The sequence below is a fragment of the Cyanistes caeruleus genome, chromosome 5 (genome assembly GCF_971803275.1).
Source record: "Cyanistes caeruleus chromosome 5, bCyaCae1.hap1.1, whole genome shotgun sequence".
Classification (NCBI taxonomy): domain Eukaryota; kingdom Metazoa; phylum Chordata; class Aves; order Passeriformes; family Paridae; genus Cyanistes; species Cyanistes caeruleus.
In genome coordinates, this window is record NC_141705.1 from 42758117 (window position 1) to 42776949 (window position 18833).

Sequence of the window (18833 nt, forward strand, 5' to 3'; positions counted from 1 at the left end):
TTTGTGAAGCTATCTTCAGAACAGGAAACACATTTGCATTTCTCTAAGGCAGACAATAATGCGTAACTGTCATGCCCAATATCTTACAGTGCCAGCAGGATGGCTCTGAGTTAACCCTAAAGACAAGATAATGCATCTGTGAAGAAAATACTGTCAGAAGCAGAGTTTCCAATCAGACAAATCCAGGACCATCTCCCAGCAGTGCAAGCACTCCGTTTATACTGTAAATATCACTGCTAATGAATCAGAGCAGAGGGCGGAGTTATGCAGCCAATGTTTGAACCAGAGGCAAATTAAAAAGGAGAGGCACAGCAGGGAAATCTCAGAAAGAGCTCTGCAAAGCATTGCCACTTAATTACCTGGTGCCTCTATTTTGTATTAAGTACTCAGGCATACATACTTGAATGTACACATGCACTCAGCAGTCATAAATCCTCTTTGACCTGAACAAAGACAACTGATAGAAACCACGCAAATTAAATTCTTGACAGCTTCGGTAAGTTCTCAAGTTTAAATTTTAAAGAAATAAGAGGCCTCTTTCAACGAAACCATAAAATCCTGAACCATCCATCTGGTCTGCAAGGAGCTCCACTCCTGAAAAAGGGCTCACTGGAGACAGCAGAGTAGGCAATTTTTTAGAAAACAATTCATCCATCAATGAGGTCTCAATCATACATGGCTCTCTAAAAGATTTTTGGATATATTCTTGCATTATTACCAGGACTTTAGAGCTCAAATCAGTTCCTGGAGTTTGGCTACAGTATGACTGAAAAAGAACAACACTGAACAAGCCTCCTCCTCTTCTTTCTGTAGGCTGATCCCTCAAAGCTCCTGTCCTGGACAGTCCCTGGCCCTAAAGTGGTACTTCCACACTGAGTGCTGTTAATAAGCTGTCCCTGTAATAATGATTCAGCAGAGTTTCATCAGGTTCTTTTCAGGCAGTTATCAGGATAGAACACCAAGAAAGCTCTACTGTCTTCTTTCCTTCTCCACACTCAAGCACCACACTTGGGCACATTGGCTTCTCTGATCCTCTGCCCACCAGTGCATAGCTTCAGGAGTGTTACATTCCTGCCAGTACTTGCAGTATTTCCCAAGCTATCAGTTCACAGACTTTGAACTCCTCTGGGAAGTCAGCAAAGCAGTATCTGTGTCTCCTATGATAAGACCCTCCACCCTGCACGCCACTCCTCCACTGACATTTCCACCATCCTGAACACAGCGAGGCAGTGATGTAGCTGCCCAAATACTAAACAATGCCAAAAACCAGGCAACTATAGTGAAGACTACACCCAGAAGCTGGGTAAACAAAGATGACCTATATGGGCTCCACCATCTGTTACGGCTTAGTGGTAACTAGCCACAGATGAGTGGCCATGTGGACGTACTACGAATTCACAGTGTGCAACACAGCTCTTCTTTCCTCCCAACGAGCGAGCCACGAGCCCAGAAATCCTGGGATCCAGGACCACAGGCAGAGAGAGAGCACACCAATCCCAACCCTTCAAAAGATGAAATGTTGAAAAGGGTAACAAAGATAGACACATTTAACAGTAAGAAAGGCAGGTTTGCCTTATTCTTTTCTTATTAAGCATGAAAGTTTCTGCTTAAAAACATGCGGGAATGAAGGAGAAAAAAGAAAGGCTTTTGTGCTTTGCTCATTAAAAGATAAAAACAACACACAAAATCCACGGGAGTTAATTTTCCACAAAAAATTCAAACACAAACCTGTTGTATATTACATTTCCAGTGGAAGCACTACAGTAAACTTCCATCTATAATCCCCAGGTAAATGTTATATTTCCAACACAAATAGCCTACAGTGGCACAATTTTACCCAAACCCCTATTTACATTTCTAGCCAAATAAATGTTTGCAAACTGAAGAAGTTACAAAAAGGGGTGGTCAGTTTGGTTAAGAAAAGGACAGCCCTTTACCATAGATACTACAGAGCATGGAGTCTTCAGCTTGGCAAAGTGGAAGTTGAAAGTTCTGATGCCACCTACAAATGCTTCTGAGTATAAGCATCAGAAGCAGGAAGAGTTACATAAATTAAATCTCAATATATAAAATGGCCACAAAGCAATTTAAATTGGAAGTCAGGTGTAGGTTTCCAACCATCAAAGTAGTAAGAGTAAGTATTTGGGGTAACAAGGCCTCCAGCAATTCTGTTAAGTCACTTTACTGGCACATGATGGGGCTAAATGATGACAAAGCTCTTCTGGCCTTGTCGACCAAGGATGTCAGTATTACTGAACAATTTAAACACAACCACCTTTAAAACAGGAGGCAAAAAATAGACACACAGCATGTAGCTCTCTGTCTGAGGTTTGCAAGCAGTATCAGTGGACTTCACAGGGAAGGACACCTTCTGTGTTTCAAACTAAAAGCTGTTGCCCAAGGTTAGAACTCAATCGTCCCAAGGTGAAAATGGATGCACAAATGAGGCTCATGCTATCCTGACTTTATCCTGGTATTTTATGTCAGTTAAAAATAAACAGGGGAAAAGAAATGTGCACAGCTAAGTGAGTATGACTGGTTCGTTTTAAATGCTTCTTCACTACAAGACTCCATTCTATGCATAATAGCTATGTATCCTTCAGTTTGCCCTTGTGTAGTCACTCGCTTTAACCTCATCAACCTCACTTCCTTTTACATCTTCAACAGAATTCAACATCTTCTGAGCTTAAAACAGAAACTGGACAACACAGAATGATACCATTTTTTTAATGAGATCTGAATTAGAACATAAGGAAGATGAATTGAAGAAGGCACTTCTGGAGAGGACAGCTAGCTGCAGAGAAACATTCTTCTGAGAGGAACCCAAACTCAAACCGTAAACTCCTCTCCAGTATTTAGATCTTGTCTATCACCTTCAACAGCTGAGAAGCCCATCCCACTGCTGAAGCATTTCTGCTCAAACTGATAGCATGCAATGAAGAGTGTTTCCTCAATTACAGCACAGCACAGAAAAAATTACACCCAGAGCTTGGAGAATTGAGTCAACACCCTCTCCCACCTCATGTCCTACAAGATTAGTGCCAGGTGGTACCATGCTGCCCTGCTAACATGACCTCAAACGTGTACTCCACACAAATAAAGCTTAGGATAACGTCTGTCACTCTAGTGAGGAAAACGTCAAATGTTCCCCAAAACTTCTCCACTCAAGAATTCAGACTGAACTGCAAAAAAACATGTCTGCAATTTTCAGATATTACCTGACAACAACCCATTAAGCTAGATGGGAAAATGCAGACATAAACAGCATCAAAAAAACCCTTGTCAGTTCTACCTCTAGCACCCCAAATTACAAAACCTGAATATTTTTGCTTCCTTTCCAAGTCTGTCTTTGTATGTCCACAAGTAAGCTCAACTGTTTGACTACAGGCAAGGAACTGGTATGGAGGAAAAGAAAGGGAGAGAAGGAAATTATGCATTAACATTGGATAGAGGTAAGAGTAACCTAACATATACATAGCACACTGGAAAATACAATCTATGCTGGTATTTTTCTCAGGTAGAACAGAAGGCATCACAAAGGCAATTAATGCAGCTTACATTTAGATAAAGTATTAAATTCTGTTACATGCTAAGGTATTACGTTTTTAGAAAAACAATGTCTGTGCACAATACAACAGGAAATCTGAAAGATCAATCTTTCAAATTAGTTATTCACTTGAGAGGTTCCGTATGGACTGGAAGACTACGAAAATATCTGCAACTGCAAACAAATGACAGCAATCATTAACTTCTTTCAACTCAAATATTTACTCTTCATAAATTCAACTTGCTGTGTTCTCCAGAGCTCCTTGTGAAGATGAGGTAAGCAAAGATGGTATATTCAGCACTGACAGGGGCAGGAGGGGATGCTGCAGCCTGACTCCCAGCTCCCAATCTCATCCATGCAGCAAGCCATGCTTTTTAACTGTGGCTAATTGTTGGTGCAGCCCTGCTGTAAACTCACATGGGGAGTTGGCCGCAAGTAAAAAACAGAACAAACCAATACAGCTTCCTGCCCTTCTCAATTTTATGGTATAAAGCTTATTTTTTTTGTTTAGGGCAGACCAATTCTCAAGTTCAGTCAGAGCACAGCCACCTGACAAATGGTTTTGCCAGCAAAATTTAGAGGGCACCCCGCCACAGGGGCAGGAGGAAGAACAAGTGTGAATAGTTTAAATGCCAAAGACTGTCTCACAAAAGCAGCTGATCACAGTAACCCTGTATTTTGCAATCTCTCTCCTGCAGTCACTGGTACTTGGAGTTTTTGCTAATGTTTCTTGCATCCCAAAAACCTAAGGTCAAAAACCTGTTGTGGTTAAACAGACCTAGGTTTCTCCCCTTGAAATGTATACTGTACCAGTGTGTGTGATGCCTGGATGCTCTGAATGTGTGGAAGCAGTAAGTAGGCATTTGCTAGCTGCACTTTAGGTTCTTCTGGAGAAGACATCGGAGTTCCTGTTCCAAAAACCTGGTATCAAAAAAAAGGTCATTACACCAACATCTAGAATTTCAGTTATAACAGCAACTTCCAAAACTATATTGCTAATAACCACAAGCTTCCCAAAAACCAAATCCGTTTTTCACGCTAAATTCTTTTAAAAGACAATAAAGTTCCAATGTAGAAAGTTATCATAGACATAAAATGGCACCCAAGAAACATCACTCTTTCAGGCACTATTACAAAAACAAAGCACTCACCAGCAGAGCATCAGGTTATCCCAAAAACCAAGTATCTACACTCTCCTACTATTCTCCAGGCAATGACAATACACGTATCACCATTTGGAAGCATGGTAATTTCTGAGAAAATTTTGTTACTTGTCCCACTGAATACTGAATTCAGTGGCTCTGCCTTAAAAATTGAGTAAAATATTTTCTCATTATTTTGGTTTTCAGAACACTAAGATTTGCAATTTTGATGGCTCCACTATATTCATATTTTGCTCCATCAAGATTAGTTTATGACAATGAGATCCACAACAAGTGGGGGCTTTGGAGCCAGGAGGGATCAAGGCGACAAAAGATCATTAGAGGCTAATTAAAATTACTTTGGACTTTTCACTTATATGCAAAGATTTATTGTTTTTAATAGGAAAAATCCACATCTTTTTAATTAAGAGGATAACAAAATGCATTCTATGTTCCTGAACATCTCTGACTACATATAGGAAATACCAGAACAAAGGGAATATATACATATTTTATTTTTTTTATGCAGGTATTTTATAAAGTACATTTTAATACAATGGTACCTGATCTCCATTTGGGTGATTCTTCTCTTACATAAATACATTAGAAACATCAGATGTTTCAAGGCTTTGGGGCTCTCAAGAGGACTGTAACTGTGCATAAAACACTCAAGTCATGCCTCCTTTTGAAACTCTTAAACCTAATGTGAGCTGAAAACATGGACAGCTACTTCCTCTGTCTCAGGTGGCTGGTGAAAATGTCCATGTAAACCTGTCTGCTACTGATTTTTGCATCAGTCCAACAGGAAACAAACCAATTTTGAGGTGGCAGTGCCAACTGCTTCCCTGAAACCTCTTGATAAAAGGCTGAGCTGACTGGGCAATAAATGAACAGCACAGGGAGGGGTGAGATGTCAAAAAGAAATGGTCAATCGTTCTACAATGCGCTTTTTCCTCATCCTTGATGAAATGTTCCTGCCAAATGTGGCAATAGCGCTGATAAATACTAGAAAAATGCAACATTTGTATTAAAATCCTATGTATTTCAATTGAACTTAGCTTCTTTAATAAAAGGTTAGGTTTGTTTTCCAGCACAATATCAAAGCATAGGAATGAAATCGTTTGATGATTGAACAAAGCCATCACTCTTTTTAAATCACTAAATTCAGAGTAAAGAAATGTCTTCATCAAAATAAAAGCCAAGAATTTGGAATATATAGTGTCCCTTATAAAAATTTTAAAAGCTAAAGATCTGCTTGAATTCAGCAGTTAGTCAGAAAACAGACAGCTTTAAGGTACCATTACTTTAAGGTAACCATTACTTCAACTTTTATGTTTTAAGGGCCTAAACCTCTCACCCTGTGTCCCTCTCATTACCCAATGTGTTTACATAAAATCCTGAAGAGTAGCTGAAAACCACCTAAAATATTTCCTAGTGGGTTTTCCCCAACAAATGCATTTCAGCACAGTGCAGTCTACATTACACTAATATATAAAACTAATTAGACCATGATCTTTTAAGTACACACATACAAATACACTTGGTTTTACTACCACAACTAGCCCCACTAACAGCACTAATTTTAACCTCAGACAGGCATGTGATCATGACACTAGCACTGTCTAGTAAAAGGGATGAACTGTTAACATTGCCCCACCTGATCTGTATCAGGAATTCAAATATTATTGATTACTGATACCCTAAAATTATGAAAATCAATTTTTAAAACACAAATTCAAAACCCAAGCTAAAAATAGGAGTAATGCCTTGATATGAAAAATAAAAGCAGTTACCTGATATGAAAGTACTCCATGAGATGAGGTATTTATAAATAATGAGCTTTCAATACTGCCTTCTTCTGTGGGCAGGAAGAGTACTCTGAAAGACATCTTTCCCATCGCTGGAATCACCTGCAGAGACCACAAAGAAGCTTGCTTGCTTTGTGCCAGCGATCACACACTCACCACTCCGTCACAGGCCCCAGAGGATACTTCCACAGGTACATCCCTGCCTGTAAATCCCACTATGCAGAACCTCAGCGCTCAGAAGTTTCATCTGTGCACAGCTCTCAACTTTTACTACAAAGAGCTGAGATCACACAGCAGCTTGCCAAGTTATGGCTGGAGTTTCTCAGCTAGCATGGGGCCTCACCACTCAAGGCTTCTTTTTGCCCAAGATCTTAACCACGCAGCACCGACAGCCTGTGAGCGCACAGAAACACTTCCCTGCACAGAGAGAGACAGCTCTTGCAAAGGGAATCAGTGCCCCTGTGATACACAGGCCAACCAGTCAAAGCTGAACTTGGGCAGTGCTCTCAGTAACTAAATAGTCTGGCTGGAGGAACAATGACATTTATGTCTGCACAGTAATACCCATTCAGCTATAGTAAAAGCAAAAATAAGACAGAAACATAATAGAACCCCTTTGCGCATCAGCGGAGGATAAAAACCGGGCTTCATCCAACTGAGATCACTTAACACCTATTATATTGCTGTACATTGTTAAAAAAAATCAGAGTTAAAATAATGGTCTTAGATCATAAAAGGCAATTATGCCCATAATTGCAATACAAAATACATAAAACATTTCACTGCAGGTTTTCCTGACGAATATGCAAGACCATTCAAAAGACTGAAAATTCATGGCTGTAGAACACCCACATGCCCGTGGATTACTGCATAACACTGTTTAAAGCAGAATGAGATTTAAACAGCCTCTCTAACACTGAAAAATTCTTCCCTTCCTCTGTTACTGTCAAACACATTTCCTACTGTAGGTTTTGGATGGCTTCTCCCAAACAAGTCTAAGTAGAAGTGAACAAAAAAAAAAACACTAGCAAAACAGAAAAAGAGTTGGAGGTCCTACAAAAAAGCACTAATGCACAGAATGAAGAGCTTATGCCAAAGGAAGCACGAAGGCTTGGCTCTGGGCCATTACATAGTTTCCAAAAGTACATCAACACTCACCCGGCTATGAGCAGGAGACACATGAAACTGTCTAGTAGCTGTAAACACTGAATTGACTACAACATCTCTATCCCTACTAGGGTTGTAGGCATGCAGCATTTTAGCTCTGGGTAACCCCAGCAACCTAAAGCAGGGAGAAAAGAAAGAGAAATCGTTATTCACTTTATAAGCACAGGCAACACAGGAAAGAAGCAACACAAATCACCCTAAAACATGGTGACAATTACCTAGTTGTAATTAATCTTTGGAAACACACCAAATAAATTTTGCATTTAGTGTACAAAGGCAAATATGTAACACTGTGATGTGAGGTACACTTAGCCAAAACCCATTGGAGTAACTAGGAGTAAAAGAAAAAAAACTCTTACAAAGCACAAAGTTTTGGATAAAAAAACTTATATAACTGAAGTCTTGTTTTGTCAGCTAAAGCAACAATTGTCTCAAGGCTTTTGCTTAAGCTACTACATCCTAAACCCCAACATCTTAGATATTCCTCCAGTGCATCCTCTGAAATACTCCTTTAACTCACAAGGAGACTGTGTTTCTTTTTGGTTATTGATAGATTGAAGGCTAATTATCACTTAAGAATGATTTTTTTTTAAGTTTCCTTAAAATTGAACAAAGAAAAATCTAATTTATTCTACCAGTATGTTTTGCTTGGGACTCTCTGGATTTTGTTATCAGAATTTCAAGGAAACAGCAAGCTCTTCCTCCACTAGAAAGGCAATCTTTCAAAAAATGAACAGCCACCATGAAACAATTATTTGACATCCATGCAGAATCACCTGAAATGTACACCCAGAATCCATTATATTCCCTATTAGCTTTTCCTCCTTCTCAGAACTACTCTGATTTTAACCTACAAAACATTACAAGGCAAGAAATGCACTTCCAGCTCTGTGGCAATTACTGCTTCTCTATTTTTGAGATGACGGCATGATCCCAGCTAATGTTTTTCACCCAAATGGAGCCCAGTATAACTGTTCCTCCACACTTCATTATTAACCAAAATAAAAATAATGTAAGATACTCACTGCATTCCAAAATGCAGAACTGATGGGTGAAAATGTAAGGCCTTCCCATTTGGAGGCATCTTTGCTGAGAAGCTGAAAAGAAGGGAAAAGAAGCCACAATTAATATTTAGTGGGCACGATGCTACAATCTGCAGGGAAGGAAGACACATTACAGGCTGTTAACTCCTTCTATTCTGAACCTCCCTTCCCTGCACAGGTCTCCACAGTCATGCTGGCACGTCTGTTTATGGGGCTGTGCAGTGGAGTACAGAGGGAAAACAACTGAGAAGAGTCTTGAGGAATGAGAACTACATCAGCATGGAGCAGATCCTCAGGCTCACCAATTAGATATCTATACAAGCACTGGTACGAGCACACAGAGATGCAGAGGTAGAAGAGTAAACAGCAGCTTGGGCAAAAGCAGAGATCAAAATAAGTGCTTGTATAGCTGTGGCTTTAATGCAGCAGCCAGCTCATTTCTTCTGCACAGAAGAGAGTAAGAAATACTCTGAAGCACATACATCACCATCTTTCCTTTGCCCTACAAAAAGTAACAATAAAGTTCCTATCAGTTCTAGCACATTTTTAGATTATTTCAACATGACTCAATACCCTGTAACAGAAAATTACATTACATCTTCACCATTTTCTCGATTAAGACTTGTCCTCCACAAGTCTCAAAAACCACAGTGGTAAAAGAAAAGCCCAGCATTTTGTTTATTTTATTTGCATACCCAGTGCTACTCTGTTAAAAGCTTCCCCAGAAGCAGTCTGCACATTGAGTAGCCAGAACCTACCAAGAGTAGAAAGTTTAAGCTTTACTGGATAATGCTAATAAGCATCCTAGCAAGGATGAGTCCTAGAAGGGAGGGATGGACTGTAGTCTCATTAGTTATCTGTCTGCTTTGCATAATTTGTGGTAGTAAGTCAATTGGTTCCCAATTTTAAAATGTAGCTTTGTGACATTATACCTTTACTATCTCTTAGTTGTATTCCAAAGCAACAGACATAGTAGTAGTAGTAGTAGTAATAATAATAATAATAATAATAATAATAATAATAATAATAATAATAATATATTACCAGTCAGGAAAAACAATGCCTATTATCATGAAAACCAACAACTCTTACGAAAACATAGAATCACAGAAGGGAGAGAACTCTCTCACTGTCATAGCAGGTGGAATGCAATATATCCACATAGCATTCCTGAGGAGCTGCTAGTGACAGTGTCCTTCCAACCACCTTGTCTCTGCAGCAGTCAGCTCTTGCTCCATTCCTAGAAACATTGCACCTTCATTGCAACAAGCACCTTTTTCCCCTTCCAAAACTCAGCCTCAGGTACATACCCTGAAGTTAAGTCTGAGTACTTCTGTAATCACATGCAAATTGAGATTACTACTATAAAAGCCACAGATATTTGAGAAACACATGTCTCTTAAAGGATCTCAGGTCCTTTTATTATATGCATACACATAAACAGCAGAACAAAAGTTAAGCCACTGGTTAATGCACTGCAACATGACCATGAACCTCACCACTGCTTAAGTTTCTAGCATCTTACAGGTACTGCTGAATTACCTTTTCTCACCAGAAAAATTTCTGCTGACAACAGCAAGAAGTTGAGTGCCTCTTTCTGCCAATTCATGTAATTGGCAGTAGCTCTCCAAGACTTACCCTCAGTCTGAGGAATTCTAGCAGCATCAGCTCTTTTCCTCTCAATTCTCGCTCTTTCCAACAGCTACCAAATGCACCAGCTGGGTGCAAATCCAGCAGTGGATGTAGGAGACTGCATTTCATTTGTTCTAGGTGAATATGGCCTTCCTGTAGCACTGGTTCTTAAAAATGTACTGTATTGCTGTTCAACCAACCCTCTACTAGTCAAAAAATACGAAAAGCCCTATGAGAGTAGCAGCAGGAGGATCCCAAGGGTGCCATTTATTCCTTCTGGAGAAGGCAGCCTGGATCTTGCATGGCTGAAGCCAAGACTCAGTTAATGACCTGTGCAGGCTCCGAGCTGGCTCCTGAGCATGGAGACGACTTTGGAGCATCCCTGCTTGACCAGGAATGGTCTGTGATTACAAGACATCCAGCTTCTGCTTTGCACCCCACAAAAGCTGTCAAATCACTTCAGGCTCCAGCCTGGCCCCAAAAGGAGAACAGCCACATTCCTGTGGCATCTTGCCCATCACCCAGCCCACTGTCCAGCTCCAGGGCGTCTGCACCGCTTATCAGTGGCGCCGAAGCAGTGCCAAAACATAACCTGAGAGCTGACTCTTCAACAACAGAACTGGTGGAAAGAGAACTGCCACTGCTTTGGGTTGGTTTTCTTCCCCCAAGGGAAAAGATGACAGGTTGGAATAAAGGGAACGGGCAGGAGAACATTCTGCTCTTGACACTCAAACAACTAGGACGCACTTTGAAGTGCATCACTGTACAGAGAAAGAGACAGGCCCATCTACATTAGAAGTGTACTTCTCCAGTTACCGTCTCTAAAAGGCTGGCAAGAACACTTCCTTCAAGTAGGAAGCTGGCAGAACACCGTTCTGCATCCCTGCGCTCCAAACACAATTCAGATCTCTGTGAGGAATCTGACACCGAAATAAACACCAGGGCAATTTACTGAGACATTTAAAATTTGAAGTCACTTTTAACAAAAAAAACTATTTTTTTTCTCTGAAAACATCATCTCACCAGTAGATTCACCTCAAATTATGCCAAAATTGCTCTCTTAGCTACAGATGACGTGTCCAAAAAAGTACACTGATCCTTTCATGAGAACGTCACAGGCTTGGAAAGTCAGGAATATATGCCTAAGAATGGAAGTCTTGAAACAACAAATATGGAGAAACAGGCCTCTTCACAACAGAAGCCTGGTTTCCAGCTAATCTTCCTTTGCTTGTAAAATATTTAAACATCCCATTAAGCATGCCACCTAACAAAGCTGGAACCCATGCTCCACGGAATCTCTTTTTTTGACAGACCAGTTGAACATCTTCTGGAATGGCAGATTTTGATAGAGTAGTTCAATTCTAACATTTCAGAGGACACTTTTAAGCACAATTGAACTGGAGGAGAAAGAAATAGAAGAGGGGAAGGAAATTCTTGGCAATTTCTTTCAACACTCAGTATGCATCAAAAACCTAGTTTAAATGGTGCTGTTATCACTTCCCAGCCCAACAATTCCATGCCCTTCCTCCTCTCTGTCCACACAATATATTTAAAACCCTGACACCCTGCATCATCCATTTCCAGGAAAAAAGAGTAAGAAAAGTGGAAACACTGAGCAGGTTGGGGAGGACACCACATGGTCACCCAGAGCACCAGGAAGATATGGGGACAGGTTCTGGCAGGCAAGGTGAGGGTGAGCCCATGAAAATCTCAGCTCATCACCCTCACTTGCAGAAAACACCCAATAGAGAGACAGACAAATCCCAAACGTGCACACAACCATCAGGAATGCCTGAAAGAAAGGTGGATGTGGAGTGGAAAAAGCAGGCTGGAGGGGAGGTGGGGTAAGGAAGAAGAGTGACACCAAGGGAGAAGAGCAGGATGGAGGAAGGCAAGCACCGCTGTGCAAGCAGAGAACACGTAACTCCAGGGCAGCGTTTTTAGGGGATTTTGTTGTTCTTTTTTAAAAGGTGCATGAGCTGTAAAATGTTAAGCTACAATATTCCATCCACTAAGAAGCCCCGGGGGTGCTTGAACATGGAGAAGTTCCATCCTTTCACAACGTTTCCCGCTTCAGGAAAGAATGCTTTGGTGTCCTGTTGATGTGGGACTAACGAAAGGAGATGCTAATACAGGGATGCTGAGAGCACTGTTAAATATAGCACTGAAATTGTTTTGCCCTTGCTTCTTTCAGTTCTGTTAGTCTGTGATGTATGAAGTAAACATAGGTAAACAACCAGGTCAGCATTCACAGTCCCAAACCCTAATATTTTTATGTGATGTATATTACAAACATTTGTTTGAAATATGCAAAAGCCTTATGCTTCCCCCAAAGTCCAACAGAAACAGATCTTTTTAAACAGGACATTTATTCCTATTTTACTGGTCAAAATCACAAAATAAATATTTTCTCCTAAAAACCCAAACAAAAAAGCATTCAGAATAAATTGCTGGAGATTGCATTGAGGTTTTTTGTTGGTTTTGCGCTTTTTTTTTTTTTTTTAATTAAATTTTAAAACTGAGTTAATTCATCAGATTATACACAAAAAAAACACTCCATCTGCAGAATAAACTGCATTTGACCAGAAGTGAAGGACATTTCCTGGAAGGAAGCTTATTTCAATGTTACTTTTTCTTCTATTAGCTCCTTTAAGTCTTCCTTGTATCTTTAGTTCCTCACTTGAATTGATTACTTCATACTATCTTAGCATGCATATTATCTGATGATTCAGATAGCAACATCTGTAGTTGAAAATAATCACAAACGCTACTTGGTTCCCTTTCTTCTTCCTTCCTTTTTGTACGCTTTGTTCACAGCATATGCTGAAAAAAGCAGGTCAGGGAAAGGCAGTTTATTGTTGGGTCTTTTGCTTTATGGCTGCAGGGAGCAGCTTGGAAGCAGCAGGCAAAAAGGACTGGATTCTTGAACATACAAGAGGTCCTTTTTGAGTGTAGCTGTTTAGGCAGTCCTGTTTTATTTCTCAGGATATTGATAAAAGTAAAATTCTACTTACGTTGAGCACTTTGGAACTTTGCAGCACCAGTGCAGTGATGTTAATGAACCCACAAGATGAGGTTTTGAGATATGGAAGTGTGTATGTACTGTACAGGAAAGCACATTCTTTATGCAAATTGAAATAGAGAAAAGGAAATAAAACCCCTCATTTACTGACTAATTTTAGATTCATTCCTCTAGACTACACCTGATAAAGAAAACACAGAATGAAGCACATAGGGAAACAACCAAATCCACCCCCCCACCCTCCAGATCTTTTTAATCGTTCTGATTGCAATTGATGAAAAGAAATTATTTTGACAAATGTAAGCAGGTAATTAAGAGGTAACAGACATAGAAAAAGCAGCTGAATCGAACTCTTACATAGAGCTAATACAAAGCCTTGGTTTGTCACATCCCACTCTTAACTTCCCCTTTACCAAAGGCTGTAAAAGCAGAAACCAGTATTAGGATCATTAAATTGCAGCTCCTGAGACACAGTGCCTTTGATGGTGATCATGGAGGTGTCAGGAAATACAAAATTAAAACGTGAGTTTACTATCAAGGCAACCCTGCCAAAACCAGAAACAGTTCTAATTTTTTTTTTTTTTTTTTTTTTTTTGTAACCTTTACCTCCTTCCTAGAGACAGAGAGTCCACAGAAACCAGGAAATTGTCCAGCTTGCAATACCCCTGGCACTGCTCATGAGCAAGCTGTACATGGTGCATCCCTGTGGAGCTTTGGCACCTGCAGAAGAGCAGTCACACTGACCACCCCAGCTCCAGTGACTTACAGGACTTCTCCTGAAGCCCTGTACCAACCTGCGGCAATACATGAACCATTCAGTCTTTCTAGATTTTTAATTTTTTGAAGAAAAAGAATGACCAACACATAAAAGGACACAAATGAGAATTTTGAACACTGGAAACCTAGAAGTCCCACAGTCTCCCTTATTTTTAGCACCGCATTTTTTAGGGAAGAGAGGGAGGACTGACTCACTGCTTCTGAATGCTTGGGATTTGTAACCCATCATTAGGAATTCACTTACATGCTTTACCAGAGAGCTGTGCTGCTCCTGGAAGAAATTGTTGGGTTTTTTTACTGTGAGGGTAATGAGGCACTGCAACATGTTGTCCAGGGGAAGTTGTGGGTGCTCCATCCCTGGAAGTGTTCACAGCCAGACTGTACCGGGGCTCTGAGCAATCCCGTCTAGTGGAAGCATCCCTGCCATGGAAGGGGTATTTGAACTAGACTGAGGTCCCTTTTGATCCACTCTGTAATTCTGTAAGAAGGATGGTTGCCCTTATTTCCTCTGAAGCACACTACGTACATCAAGGACAGAATCCCAAACTGTGGAGAGCGGGAAGGGCCAAAACAGTGTTACCTATCAACTTACATGTGCATGCATACCTGCTATTTCACATGTTTGGGCTACAGGAAAATAAGCAAGGGCTGCTAAACCAGAAGAAACCAGTGAAATGGATGAGACAAGCTCTCTAAGAACAAGCCCCATAATTTATGGCATAAAAGAGGAAAGCAGGTCTACCAATCTTTTCTTTCTTTTTAATTTCTTAAACTACTGAGGCTGGAAAAGGATTAGATAGCTAAGACCTACACACAAAAGTCTCGATGTGCTGATAACTTATTTACAAAGGCAGTGAAATAAAGTGGTAGGTAAGCCTAGCCTGTGTAAAACACAAACCATTCTGACACTTCCACTTGGTCCCTCACACATTGCTCCCCTCCAGCAACCTCCTCTGCTCCATACTCTAGCCCTGGTGTTTCCACAGGCACAGGTGGCCTTCCTGGGCAACCTTCTCTCCTCTCACTGCCTGTGGTCATGCCCTTCCCTACCCAGTTCTGCAATAGCATTTACAAACACCATTTGCACAGCATTTACCTAAGCCAGCAGCACTTCAGTTTTATTCATTACAAAAAAACCCAACAAAATTGCAATGATCAAACTTAAGAGTATCTTACCCTATGGGCCTTAAAGCCACTTTTCTCAATGGGGCTTAAATGGAAGGACACAAATTTTAAAAATTGGCTTTTCTCTCTACCCTCACAACCAAATCCAAAGAAGTTAAATGCAGACCACAATAAAAATGAGATCAAGACTAGTAAAGAAATCTAGGGGAGTGACAATCAGTGAGGAGACGAAGTGCTATACTCAACATCTTGGCAAAAAGAAAAGGCTTTCTTCCCCAGCTGCAGCTGTGGTTTGCATTTTAGTAGCAGGAACAGCACAATAAAGCATGTTTGAGAGCAAAGTGGAATTACTCCCTCACATAAATCAGTCCCCAACTTCTGAAATAACTGAAATCTGTAGTAAATTAAGACATTAATCCACAATGACTTGAATTAAATTGAAATTATTTTCTGAAATCTCTTCTTTGAGATCCTTTACTCACCCGAATTTCAAGCAACAACAGCACTCTCTAGAGATGTTCCTGGGGTGCCAGGTATATTGTATGCATCTTGGACAGACTAAGTAACTAAGTTACTTGCTTTGGATGACTGTACAGGGCCCACTAGTCCAAAATGCACATCAAACACATTTTCCTCTGAAGTACCTCTGCTGCTGCCAGCAAATCCCAAATATCCTGCCAGGCAGAACATTTACCTTCATTTTACTTTTGGCTTCATGTAATTCAACAACTGCCTTTACATTCTGCAATACTTCATAAGGTAAACTCTGATAACTCCTCTCAAATAAAACCTTTAGCTTGCCTTTCTCTTTTTTAAGCTTCCTTACAAAAAAATATCAGCAATCTTCCATTAAAACTACAAATGCAGAAACAATACAATTTGCTCTTAAGTTCTCACCAAGACAAATTAAAAGAGCCACTTGCTTGATACAGACACACAATTTTGGCATCATCAGACACCTTGGTATTCTTGAAGTTTTGTCTTTACCAGGTCCTGGACTTGTGGGGTTTTAAGAAAATGCTGCATTTCATGTCTCTTTGAAGACTGCTTCTAGCCCAGGAGTTTCCAAAATAAAACAAAAAAAAAATCACAAAGGCAGCTCATGCTATTTTTTTCCTTTTTAAACCTCAAAACTTTTTAGCCAAATTCACTTGTTTTTGCCTAATTTGCTTACTCTCAAGTTTCTGAACCCTCAAAAAACCCCCAAAGAACATTTAAACTGCCTACATAACACAGGTTTGTTCTTCACAAACTGCCACTAAGATCACAAATAATTGCTGAGATGTTAATTTTTTCCTATCTCACTCGATTAACCAGAATGAAAAAGGCAGTCAATCCTGAAGCACCCTGGCCTATTTAATACATGTACAGAAATGGCTGCTTTCAGAACGCTGCTCAACTCTCCCAACTCTAAACCCCTACAAGAGAAGCTATGAGTCTCTACACCTCTGAAAGACTGGGTCCTCCAGCCACACTCCTGCCCAGCATCTCTGAACTGAAAATAAAATATTTTCAAGTGAGATGCGCTGCTCACAGCCTTTTCAGAAACTTTGAAAACACGAACCCTAAAGAAAGGGTACACAGAGAAGTACCTAGAGAAAAGGCTTCCACAGGGTCACCATACTGCCTTCTCTGGCTAAAAACAAAGCACTAATGCAAGCCTTGAGCTTGAAATACCATGAAATTTAAATGACTGTTCCCTACCCACAGTTTTCAAAGCCTTTTATTGAAAGCAGTCAAAATTCACAGCACAGCCCCATGAAAGAGACTGGATAAAAGAACCTTTAAAAAGTCAGAAGATGGGTCACAAATCCACCTGCCTTTTACCTAAGAAGAGCACAGTTATTTTTACTTACCAGGTAGCGAAACCTTCATTTCTGTCCTTGCAGTGGCAAAATGACAGCAGAAAATTTTGGTGGGAAGGGCAGTTTTTAAGCACAGGCCTGTACTAACATAATCACAAACTGAACAAAACAAGAGGTGGGTATTTCAGAGGAAGCAATTCTATCACACCTGCCTCAACCAAATTAATTCCCACAAAAGTAACAATGAACGTGTCTGCTTTTCCTGCAACGTGTCTACAAAACAATTACCAGTAAAGAAAGAAGAGACCCAAGTGACCTCACCAAGACCTCACCTTTTTACACACACCAACTGCAATTCTGGTTTTCACAGTAAAAATAAAAATTTATTTCATCAAGCACACCACCCAGGTTTACTCAAAAACTCTCCCCAAGTTGAAGAGCAAAGGGCCAACTTCTGTCAAGTAAGTAGCAACCCTTCCTTCTTCAAGTGTTTCACTTTCACATGCCAGGGAAACTAGTCTTCCTCCAGCTCTGAGAATCTGGCTTCTGCCTTGAGAAAAGCAGGACACATTGACAGGAAGCACTGTGGGACTGCAAAGCTCACAGCAATAGGAAGTTACATTCTTGTCAAATTTCATTGCACCCAACCATTTCCTTTTTCTACATCAGGCACAGACAAAAATTTCTATCTTGACAGAAACCATTTTAAGTAACAGGAGTTCAGAAAAATGCATGAAAGAGCTCTGTGGTCACTGATAAGCTTGACCTGCTTAATTATTAAGAGTGATAATCTTCCTACAGTAATTAAGAGTGATAATCTTCCTATGGGAGCTGCCTTTTGCTGTTTCTACATTAAACCAAGCCTTTTAGTTTCTTTTTATAATGAAAGAGTACAGGCCTGTAGGACAGCATGTATTTGCCTGCTGGAGCTCAGCAGCCCATAGGAAACCTTTACACTGAACCCATTAAGTGCCAAAAATCCCAGTATCCTTCCCCATGCCTTGCCCCGCCCTGGGGAAAAAAAAAAAAAAAAAAAAAAAAAAAGGTAACTAAAAAGCTAACTAAAAAGGAAACCAAGCAAATACAAGAAAAGTCAGACCTAGAACTTTAAAAGTAGTAACTTCTGCTTTTAATTTATTCCCCTTGATCTGGGTAGTGTTTCCCTTAAAAAAGTTATGGAAAAGTCACTAAGATCACCTCTTAAAGCTACAAAAAATACCCAATAGCAAAAAACATCAATCTGGACTTTGCATTTTTTCCTCTTTTGTGAATTTCAGGCCAAATTTTTAAAAGGAAAGTATAATCTTTGAGAGTCAACCTTTAAGAACAGTATTTGCTCACCCATGAGCATTCAACACCGTGCCTTGTTCAAGCCAGCATCAAGACAGACAACCAAAATTAGCTCAGTGTCGAAAACTGTGCAAGTTACCTCCACAGTACTTTAAGAGGTAGCCTCAAATGCTACAATACAAAAAAAAGCAAAACATTCTGATATACAGTTTCATTGCATTGGCAGTAATTTATTTTACAAACTGATAAGATGCTGGGGAAGTCCCTCAAAAACTTGAAACTATGCACCACTTGCAAAATCTTTTTACCAAGCATTTGCTTGAGTAATAGACCAAGACCAACTTTCTGAGGGCTATGTTTCAGTTTCATAAAGACCAAAGTTATTGCCACTACTGATTGTCAAATTTATTAACAACTAAATTATCTCCTCTAGCAGATGAAACTTCATACAAGACTTTCTGAAGTCTCCAATGCT

The 18833-nt window shown here is 40.1% G+C and overlaps 1 protein-coding gene across 8 annotated transcripts in view; it reads right to left on the reverse strand.

Moving 5' to 3' along the window:
• Nucleotides 1-18833, reverse strand: part of TMEM131L (transmembrane 131 like) — a 79390-nt gene that overhangs the window by 36772 nt on the left and 23785 nt on the right. For 6 of the 8 annotated variants that reach the window (XM_086891312.1, XM_086891310.1, XM_086891313.1 and 3 more), the window contains 4 exons: nucleotides 8690-8761; nucleotides 7656-7779; nucleotides 6483-6599; nucleotides 4358-4468 (listed from right to left, as the gene is read on the reverse strand). In XM_086891312.1, coding sequence (XP_086747438.1) covers nucleotides 4358-4468; nucleotides 6483-6599; nucleotides 7656-7779; nucleotides 8690-8761 — 424 coding nt within the window. The remainder of the gene's footprint in view (nucleotides 1-4357; nucleotides 4469-6482; nucleotides 6600-7655; nucleotides 7780-8689; nucleotides 8762-18833) is intronic. The other 2 variants (XM_086891314.1, XM_086891315.1) reach the window with 1 other exon arrangement.